At 38.7% G+C, this 11,661-nt stretch overlaps 1 protein-coding gene across 1 annotated transcript in view; it reads left to right on the top strand.

Moving 5' to 3' along the window:
- LOH12CR1 (loss of heterozygosity, 12, chromosomal region 1) overlaps positions 1-11,661 on the top strand; it is a 158,216-nt gene that overhangs the window by 123,284 nt on the left and 23,271 nt on the right. Inside the window, exon 3 of the mRNA XM_006888413.1 lies at positions 2,263-2,420. Coding sequence (XP_006888475.1) covers positions 2,263-2,420 — 158 coding nt within the window. The remainder of the gene's footprint in view (positions 1-2,262; positions 2,421-11,661) is intronic.

The following is an 11,661-nucleotide window of genomic DNA, read 5'->3' on the forward strand; positions in this document are numbered from 1 at the left end:
CAGCCTGAACTTCCTCCTTCATCACCATTGCCTCTTGATCATATGTTGTTTTTTTAAAGTCTTCTGTGACAGCCAATTCTTTTTGGTACATTGACTCTATACTCCTCCCATCTTCTTTTAATACTTCCTGGATCATTCAGTATTCTGCCCATAGCATCATTAAGTATTACAACTCGAGGCTTGAATTTGTTCTTTAGTTCCTTCAGCTTAAGAAATGCTGAGCAAGTTCAGCCCTTTTGATTTTCATACTCCAGATCTTTGCACATTTCATTATAATACTTTGTTTTGTCTTCCCATGCTGCCCTTTGAAACCTCCTATTCAGCTCCTTAACCTCTTGATTTCTTCCCTTTGCTTTGACTTCTTGGCACTCTTGTGCAGTACTCAGAGACTCTTCTGACATCATCTTGATCTTTTCTTCTGCTTTTGTCTTTGTAATGAATTTTTGCATTCTTCATGGATGATACTCTTGATATCCTCCCACAGCTCATCTGGTCTGCGTTCATTAGTGTTCAAGGCCTCAAATCTGTTCCTGAGTAGATTTTTAAATTCAGGTGGGACAGACTCAAAGTAAAATTTTGATTCCTGTGGATTTGATTTGACCTTCTTTAGCTTTAATTTGATCTTACATATGAGTAGTTGATGGTCTGTTCTGCTTTCAGCACCTGGCCTCGTTTTCCCCACTGATATTGAACTTCTCCAACCTGTGTTCCTTCCACAGGTGTAATCAGTATGATTTGTGTGCATACAATGAGGTAAAACCCATGTGCGTAACCTACATTTATGTTTCTTATAAAAGGTATTTGCTATGAATAAATCATTCATTGTGAAGAATTCTATCATTCTATCCCCAGCCTCATTTCTGTCACCAAGTCCATGTTTTCTGACTACTGATTCTTCTTCCTGATTCCCAACATTTGGTGTAAATTCAAAGCAGGTAATACAAATTAGCTGGCTGAGCTATAGGCTGTATTAGCAGACAATATGAAGATTGATAGGAGAGTACAGACCTCATTTAATAGGCTCAAGAATATTGGAGATGGTAAAGATGGTACAAGACAGGGCAAGATTTCAATCTGTTTTAATGGAGCCACTATGAGTTGTAGTTGATGCAATAGAACCTAACAACAGCAAATTAAAAACAGAAAAATATTTACCTAGTGTGTATTCAGAACATTTATAAGGGTTAATTTGAACCTGAGTTTGCAGTTTGTATCTTAAAAATGAGACAATTCACCATCTCCATATGAATCCAGCTCTCTGTCTTCTCTCCTCCTCATATCAGAAGACTAGGTGTGATTCAGTCATCAATATGAGGGAAGTAGATTCCTGGGACTCAAGAGTGAAGGGAAAATTAGTATTCATTGCCTCTGTAGTTTGCATTGATTACCACAACCTTTTTTCATTCTGTTGTAGAAAATTTGACTCAGCTTACTCTTAAAAAACTCTCTCCAATCTTGCATATTCTGGGATCTGTGGCAAGATGTGTCAGATTTTTTGAGACTCAAGTGAGTCAATGAAACACTTTTTTTTTAATCACTACAACGGATTTTATTTATTTTTTTTAAATATGTTTCAAGCTTCCTCAGAAAATGGTTGTTATTTTTGCTGTTAGGAGCCATGGAGTTGACTGAGTTTACTGACCCTGTGAACACAGATTAAAACCTTGTTGCTCTATTCTGTACTGTCCTCACGATCTCCATGCTTAATTAAGCCCACTGTTGCTATCATTGTGTCATTGTGGAAGGCATACTTCTCTTTTGCTGACCATTTACTTTTCCAAGCATGATGTCTTTTTCCAAGGACTAATCACTCCTGACAGCATGCCCAAAGTGTGGGATGACGTTTCACCATCCTTCCCTCTAAGGAGCACTCTGGTTGCTTTTCCTCTAAGACAGAGTTGTTTGTTCCTTGGGCAGTCTTATGCCCAACATTACGGTTAAAGGCATCATTTCTTCTTTGGTCTTCCTTACTCACTGTCCAACTCGTAGATGCATATAAAGCAATTGAGAACACCAAGGCTTGGGTCAGACACACCTTAGTCTTTAAATAACATCCTTCTGCCGTAGTATTTTAAAGAGAACCTTAACAGCACATTCCTCCAGTGTGGCATGTCTTTTGTTATTTGGACTCTGCTACCATGGGTTTTGATTTTGGATACAAATAATTTAAAACAAAAGTGAACTTATTAGCATATTAATTTGACTCTCAAAATTATTAGCAGTAATTTTGTTTCATATAATTTCATTGTTTATTCTTTGAAGGGCTCTTGAGTGGCCAGACTTCCCCAACAAATACCAAACTGGAGAAATTGGATTCTCAGCAGGTGCTCCAACTCTGCCTCCGATACCAGGATCACTTACATCAGTGTGCAGAGGCCGTGGCTTTTGACCAGAATGCTCTGGTTAAGCGAATCAAAGAGGTAAATCATAATGGGAGGCCAGGGAGGATAATATTGCTGACTCATTATTGTGATTTGCTATGCCTCCTGAGTCTGTTTCCTATGAGTAATATTGCCAGTGAGCCCAGCTTTCGGGAAGTAATCATTTTCTAACAAAGATTTGTTTCCATTCTTTAGTGTAGGTTGTCTTTCCTAGCAGTAAATTGCAATGCTGAAAAGAATGGTCCTCAGAGCTGGATTAAGCTGGTTGTTTAAACCTTGGTTCACTATTTATTTGCTTGGACAAGTTACTTGATTTTTTTTGTTTTGTTTCAGTTTCTTTAACTATAAAATGGGTTGTGACCCAACCCCAAAGGTCGTGGTGATGGTTGTTAAGTGCCATCAAGTCAACTATGACTCAAACCTACCCTATGAACAATGACTCTGAATCTTGCCCTATCCTGAGCCAGCCTCACTGCTCCTGACACAACTGACCCCATTGCCACAGTCATTCATTGTCTTCCTCTTCTGTGCTGACCCTCTGCCCTTCCAGTCATGTCTTTCCAAGGACTGATTCCTCCAGGCAACATGTCCAAAGTATATGGAACAGAGTTTCAAAATCCTTGCCTCCAATGAGAAACCTGGTTTCACTATCTCCAGGACACAACTGCTTGTTCTCTTGGCAGTCCACGGTGCGTTCAGCACTCTTCTCCAGCACTAAAGCTGGATTTTCAGAGGCACTAAATTGCACGGGAGATGATTGCCTGTCCTTTTCTTGCAGAGCAGCTAGTTGATCCAAACCATGTGCCTTTGGGATTACAGCACAGCTTCTTACCACTAGGCCACTAGAGCTCCCTAGAGCATGGTATAACACTGTGTAGTCATCTCGGGACTAAAGTATGCCTGATTCAGACCATCTTCTTCACAATTACTTGCTATATTTCAGAGAGCTGAACAATGACCAAACATGACAGAAGAAGAATTGATGCCTTTGAGTTGTAGTGCTGGAGAAGAGTATTGAACATACCATGGACTTCCAAGAGAACTAACAAGTTTATCTTAGAGAGGGTGAAACAAGGCTGCTCCTTGGAGGCAAGGATATTGAAGCTCCATTTCACATACTTTGGACATGTTGCCAGGAGGACCGGATCCTTGAAAAGGGACATCGGGCTTGGAAGGGTGCTTGGACAGCACAGAAGACCCCAGATGAGTTGGATTGACATAGTAACTATAGTATTAGGGGTAAATGTAACAGAGACAATGAGACTGGCTCAGGATAGAACAGAGTTCAGAGCTATTGTACATAGAGTTGCTATGAGTCATAGGTGACTCGATGGTAAATAACAACAACACTCATCAGTAAGTACCTTTAAGTACTTTTAAGTATTTAAATGTCTCTTTGACCAACCTGCAACTTGGCATAGCTTCCATAGCATCATTCATTCTAAATTGTTCACCATGCACCTCCAGTAGTTGTTTAACAAAATGACCTTGTCCTGGTCATTGACTCAGGTAAGAGCAGAAAATGGAGATGAGGGAGCAAGAACTGAGAATTGCTGCAAATTAATGATGAGTAAATTGTAGAGATTACCATGTATTCATTAGTTATAGTGACAAATTGAAATCTGCTCACCCTGCCAATATTTTAGTACTCAGTCTTCCATAAAATTTTATATGCTTGTATTCTCTCATGAAATAAATACTACTCTTTTATTGTTATGTGCCATCGAGGCACCTGTGACTCATAGCTACCCTGTATACAACAGCCCCAAACCCTGCTCATCCTGTGCCAATCTTACTGTCTCTGACACACCTACCCCCATTACCCCAATCACTGAATCAATCCATCTCATCAAGGTTCTTCCTCTCCTGCACTATCCCTCCACCCTCCCAAGCATGACATCCCTCTTCAAGGACTGGTCCCTCCTTGCAACATGTCCCAAGTATGTTAGTCAAAGCTTCAGAATCCTTGCCTCCCAGGAGCAGCCTGGTCTCACCCTCTCCAGGACAAACCTGTTAGTTCTCCTAGCAGTCCATGGTATATTCAATACTCCAACACCACAGCTCAAAGGCATCAATTCTCCTTCTATCATAACAAGCAAAGACCATGGCCTGTATCAGGCATACCTTAGTCTCCAGACTGACATCTTTGCTCTTCAGTACTTTGGAGAGGTCTCTGACAGCAGACTTTCCCAATGCAATTCATCTTTTCATTTCCTGGCTGCTGGTACCAAGAGTGTTGATTGTGGAGCCAAGCAAACTAAAACTGTTATCAGTCTCGAGCTCTTCACCATCTATCATGATACTTCCAATCAGCCCAGTGGTGGGAATCTTTGTTTTCTTGATGTTGGGCTTCAATCCATATTGGAGGCTGCAGTCCTTGACCTTCTGCAACAAGCGCTTCAGGTCCCTCTCCGTTTCAGCAAGCAGGGTTGTGTCATCTGCATAATGCAGATTGTTGATGAGTCTTCCTACAATCCAGATGCCACATTCCTCCTTATAAAGCCCAGACTCCTGCATATAATCTGTTCCACATATATATTGAAAAAGTGTGGAGATAGGACACATCCCTGGCATACACCCTTCCCAATTTTGAACCATGCAGTGTTTCCTTGCTCTGTTGTTCTGACAACTGCCTCCTGGTCTAAAGTATAGGTTTCACATAAGCACAATCAAGTGTTCTGGGATTCCCATTTTTCTCAGAGTCAGCCACAGTTTATTGTAATCTACACAGTTGAAACACAGATAAACATTCCTCTGGTACTCTCTGCCTTCAACCAAGATCCATGTAACATTAGCTACAATATCCCTAGTATCACGGCTCCTTCTAAACCCTCTTCTAAACTCTTCTATTCTTCAGGCAATTCTCTGGTGATGTGCTGTTTCAGTGGTTTTTGGATGATCTTGAGCAGAATCTTTTTTGCATGTGTTATCAATGATATTGTTCAATTATTTCTATACTCTTGTCAGGTCACCTTTCTTTGAAATGGGAACAAATACAGTTCTCTTCCAGTCAGTTGGCCAGGTGGTTATTCTCCAGACTTCTTGGCACAACTTGGCGAGCACATCCAGGGCAGCTTTGGTTTATTGAAATATTTCATTGGTATGCCATCAGTTCCTGGGGCCTTGTTTTTTGCCAATTCTTTCAGAGCAGCTTGAACTTCTTCCTTCATCACCATAGGCTCTTGTTAATATGTTGTTTCATGAAATTCTTCTGTGTCCACCAATTCCTTTTGGTACAATGACTCTGTATACTCTTTCCATCTCCTTTTTAAATTTTTAAAGTGTTATTCCTGCCTTGGTGTTCCAAAATATGTCAATGACAAAACAGAATTAAACATATGAAATTGAAAGTTGTAGTGCAGGTACAAACAGTGTGATATTGAGTGATTCATTCCCCAAAACTAATATAAAATACAAACCATGATACTTTCACTTAACATACTAGAAGCAGATCATTAACTTCATTAGTTAGAACAGTCATCTCAGAAAGTAACTTAGAAATGTAGTCATTGCATGCAATATTCATCTTCTCCCTAGGTAATTGTACACCACAATTTTATGTCTTTCCATCTCCTTTTAATATTTCCTGGACCATTTAATATTCTGCCCAAAGCATCCTTTAATGTCATAACTCAAGGCTTGAATTTGTTCTTCAGTTCTTTCAGTAATGCTGAGCGAGTTCAGCCCCTTTGATTAGAAAACTATTAAAAATTCGTTTTTAAGTTGCTTGGCATTTATGTAGCCCTTTCACCGATTGTAAACTTATTATATGAATTAATTGCTCATTGCATTTATATGTTAATTTTACACATTAATTACCCTCTACTGAGCTTTAATTACCAAATATGACTGGTCATCAGGCCCTTGGGGTTTTGTTTGTTTGAATACAGGATTCCTTTCTTGCCCAAATATGTATATGGCATGTCCTGTGAATTACTATTTTAATAAGCTGACCAATGGCACTGAGGCTTCTTGCATCAGTTGGAATTTTAAATTCACTACTCAAAAGCATTATTTTCCAAAATAAATTCTGTAAAACTGTTGTTAGGTGCTATGTGGAGTGGATTTTAATTCTTAGTGACCTTGTGTGAAAGAATATAACTATCCCATCTGATTTTCTTGATTGTAATCTTTTATATAACTATACTTGGCTGAAAATGAAGACTTGAAGCACTTACTAATGAAGCTTAAAGACTATAGCCTTTGGTATGTTCTACAGTTCAACATCAATAAAATAAAAATTCTCATAACTGGACCAATACACAATGCATTGATAAACAGATAAAAACTGAAGTTATCCAAGATTTACATGGCCCCACAACAGTGCTCAGGGATGCAACAGTCAAAAAATTGAAAAATATATTGTATTGGGCAAATGTGCTGCAAAGAGCTTCTTTAAAATGCTAAAGAGCAAAGATGTTACTTTGAGAACTAAAGTACACATGACCCAAGATTTCTTCAAATGCATGTGAAAGTTGGACAATAAATAAGAAAGAACAGTTATTGGTATGTTGGTGAAGAATATTGAATGTACCATGTACTGCCAAAGAACAAATAAATATCTCTTTTTAAAAAAGTATGACCAGAATACTCCTTAGAAGCAAATATAGTGAGACTTCAGGCCTGTTATCACAAGGAGACAATCACTGCAGGAAGACATCAGGTTTGATAAAGTAGAGGGTGAGCAAAAAAGAAGTCCATCAGTGAGGTGCATTAACACAGTGCCTGTAGCCGTAGGTTCAAGCACAGTATCATTTGTGAGCCTGGAGCATGACTGAGCATTGCTTTGTTCATGCGTAGAGTTCTATGTTCATACATAGAGTTGCTCTGAGTCAGAACCAATGAGTCCATAGCACCTACCAACAGCCGTCTTTCTCCCTGGAGTGACTTCATGGATTTAAACTTCCAAATTTTAATTTAGTTGAACACTTGACTATTTGCACTACCAGGGATTCTTTATACAAAAGTTGTTATGTACCATCAAGTCAGAACCAACTGATAGCTGACTCTTCAGTTGATCTTTAGAGGTTTAAATCACATCAGAGGAGATTGCCTATGTTTCTCCTTCAGAGAGTTTGCAGATTTACACTATGTGCCTTTGGGGTGGCAACACAACTACTTATTACTAAGACACCAGAACTCCCTTCTATAAAACTAGTCCTATGTAAAGGTCAACCTTTCCTTATTTCATTATGCATTAGAGAGCCCCAGTGCATATTCTCATATTAACATCCATGAGGCATTTTTTTATAAACCAGCACCTTTCAAACTTATTTGAGTTCAGAACCTTTACCTCTATATCTCATGGAAATAGTGTTTCTAAGAACTTCTTTTTTAAAAATGCTATTGTAAACATAAAACTACCCCATCTTTTACTTTTGTACTAAGATTCATCTGTAACATTAATTTTCAGAGACAAATTTAGAATAATTTACTTTGTGATGCTGCTTATCATTTTAGAATCTCTAAATATTTCATTTGCCATTTAGGAATATGTGATACAGAGAGATTAAATGACTAACTCAAAAGTCAGAGAGCCAGTTATATCAGAGAAATGATTCTTGACCCTGGTTGCGTATTAGAATCATCTGGAACATTTTTTTTCTCCAGTGTTTCACACATACATACACTGATGTAGACAAACACAGTGAACCTTTACATGCTCATTACTTACAGACGATAGTCATCACCTTGTTAACACTCTCATTTCATCTATATTCTCTCTATACAGTCCCTGCCACCCCCAGCTGATTTTAGTGGTAGTAAACTCCATGCATAACATTGATATTTCGGTATGATTTTTATAGTAAAGCACTCCTCAAAAAGTTCTAATTTGGAGTAATTTTAAATTTGGGGGAAATTTAGAAAGTAATCCAGAAACTTCCTATATATCCTTCAGCCACCTTCCCGTACAATTAACATGTTGCATAACCTTAGGACAGTGATCAAAACCAGGACATAGACACTGGAACAGTACTCAAAACTGAGACTTTATAATTTCATCAGTTTTCCCACCACACATAGCTACAATATTTTTCAGGGGTGGGTGTGGGGTGGGCAGGGAGAAAAGTGCAACAATGAATGAATGGAATTCCAAAATCTCTGTAGATGTTCATTGAAATTAAAAAATATATTTTTCAATTATGCTTCAGTAAGTATAGCTGAAGCACTTTTAAAGGCACTATTGATATTGTTCTAGGTCTCGCTTTAGATGTGTTAGGTCAGTCTTTGAGTGAGAAGAAGAGTAGATACTGTTAGGTCCTAGTGAGTGCCCAGCAGCACCTAGCAACAGCACCGGCTCATGTGGCCCTGCGAACAGCAGAGAAAACCTTGCTCAATTGTGTGACACCCTCACACTCTTCGTGATGGGTAAGCCAGTTGTTGCAGTCACTGTATCAACCTGTCTTCTTGAGAATTTTCCTCTCCTTCTCTGACCCTCAGTCTTTCTAAGAAGGACATCCTTTTTCAAGTACTGGCTTCTTCTTATAACATAAATCTCACTACAGTTGCCTCTAAGAAACAAACTGGTCGCATTTTCAAGATAAATTTGTTTATTCTTTTGGCAGTTGTATATTCAGTTCTCTAACACGTTCAGAGGCATCAATTATCCTTCATTCTTCCTAATTCATTGCTCAACTTTCACAAGCAGATGAAACAACCAGAAATAACCATGACTTGAGCTAGGTGTACCTTAGTCTTTAAACTCATATCCTTACTCTTTCATACTTTACAGAGGTCCTTGACAGCAGGTTTATTAGGCATTGGTATTTATGAAAATGTCTTTTAAAAACCTCATTGCCTTTGAGTCTGAACCTACTCAGAGGAGTTGACCTTCCAGCAGATTTTCAGAGGCTGTAAATCGCTTGGGAGGAGATTGCCCATCTTTCTTCCCAGGTAGATTCTAACTACCAGAGAGGCATCACTTTTCTGTTAGCAGCCCATTCCCTATGGACTACACCACCAGAGATCCTCAAAGATGTTGTAGGCGATTCCAATATGTAGTCAGGTTTGAGAACTAGTATTCTAGACCATTAAATTTAAAAAATAAAACTGATTCTAAAATTCTGCTTAAGGTACTTTGTGATTCTCTTTGAATAGTCAGTAATTATCCAGAATTATTGAAAGTAGAAAACAGTATTTATGGTACTGAGAAACACCTCAGAGGCTTATCTTTTTTTTAAGGACAGAGGTGATTGTTGTTGTGTGCTATCAAGTGAGAACTGAACCTTGGCTGACCCTCCAGTGGGTTTTCAGAGGCAATAAACTGGAGGAGATTACCTGTCCTCCTCCCTTATAGGATTCATACCATATGTCTTTGGGATAGCCATGCAGCTTCTTACCACTAGGCCACCGGAGCTCTCTGGTGCAGTGGAAGGGAACATTATTTTAGGGTTTTCATTGATGATTTGATGTCTCTGTTGTTAAATGTTGGCAAACTCCTGAGACATACACATTTGTCTATGTTCGCTTCAAACCTAACAGTTGAAATTAGTCATTTCCAAATGAATAAATCAGAGGAGGTAGTTCTGATCAAACACAAACACTGATATTATCCCAGATGTTTCCTGGAAGTTTGGTTAGAAGTAGGAGGAAGTAACATAATAATATATGTGTTGAAAAGTTGGAGAACTTTGCTATGGAGGATATGTACTTATGGAAGTATAGAGCATGGATAAACCAAACTCCCATAAAGTTATAGTGCCTGAGAGCACTTAAGTTTGAATCACAAGGAAACATGGCTACAGCTACTTCTGGATCAGATAAAAGAAAATCAAGCCACAACAATATAAAGATAAATAACCCAATTGAAAAATGGACACAGGATAAGAACAGACACTTCACTAAAGAAGACATTCAGATGGCACACAAACACATGAAGAACTGTTCAAAATTCCTAGCTCTAAAAGAGATACACATCAAATAACTATAAGATATCATCTCACCCCAGTAAGAATAGCAAAATTTAACAGAGCAGCAAACAACAAATGCTGGTGAGGTTGTAGAGAAACTGGAACTTTTATTCACTGTTGGTGGGAGTGTAAAATGGTACAATCACTATGGAAGGCTGTATGGCACTTTCTCAAAAAGTTGCAAATAGAAACACCATTTGACCCAGCAATTCCACTACTGGGAATTTACACTAAAGAAACCATAACCACCACCCAAGCAGATATATGCACACCCATGTTTATTGTGGCTTTGTTTGCAATAGCAAAGACCTGGAACCAACCCAAGTGCCCATCAACAAATGAATGGATAGAAAAGCTCTGACATAGTTACACAATGGGCTACTATGCAGCATTGAAAAACAAGGAACTCATGAAACATTATGCAAAATGGATGACCCTGAAGGACATTATGCTGAGTGAAATATCTCAGTCACAAATGGACAAATATTGCATAGGACCACTGTTGTAAAACGGGACTGACATTGGGGTTGAGGAAAGGCAGAGAAGGAGGGAGGAATGAAGTACACTACATTGAAACACATAAGGGGAAAAATGGAATGGTTTAAAAGGGATTTATGATTGGGTATTATTATCATGACAGGAGTCCAGAATGAAGGCTGCACAGTGGAGTGGACTTGGGGGGAGAGATTGCATAACAGTGAAAGAGTTTTACTCTTCAAGAAGAGTAAACTGGGGGAGAAGGGGTGAGCAGGGAGAAAAGTATAACAATGAATGACTGGAAACCCTAAGTCTCTATAAACTATCATTACAATTAATTTAAAAAAAAAAGAAAATCAAGGAGTTAGTTAGCTAAGCTTTCCAGTTTTTAATTTGGATTATGCATATGAATGAAAAGTTTGTTTTACAAATTTGCATCTATGAGAGGGGAAATGAATAGTGACAGGTTTTTTTATAAAGAGGTTATCTTATAATGTACTTTGACCATTAGTTTCACTAGTGCCTTTATGATGACCCTTCAGTGAATCATCCAGCATTGTGGAGCAATTACTAAAGACTTACTTGGCGTGAGGTCATTTCGGGGAGTGACAAAGAAAACTTACATAGTCTCTCTCAAAGCTTAATCAAGATTAAGAAACAAAGATACACAGAAGAGCAATAGAAAATCCCAGATGGAGTAGTTTATAACTGTACTTCTGTAAAAGTTAAAGAGGACTAAGATTTACTTTACCTAACCCATACTAGAGGCTCCGTCTACCATACTTTGGGCATGTTGTAAGGAGGGACCGGTCCTTGGAGAAGGACATCATGCTTGGGAGGGTGGAGGGACAGTGCAGGAGGGGAAGGCCCTCTATGAGGTGGATTGATTCAGT

The sequence above is a fragment of the Elephantulus edwardii genome, unplaced genomic scaffold (assembly GCF_000299155.1).
Source record: "Elephantulus edwardii isolate Elephantulus edwardi_28Jun2011 unplaced genomic scaffold, EleEdw1.0 scaffold00067, whole genome shotgun sequence".
NCBI lineage: Eukaryota > Metazoa > Chordata > Mammalia > Macroscelidea > Macroscelididae > Elephantulus > Elephantulus edwardii.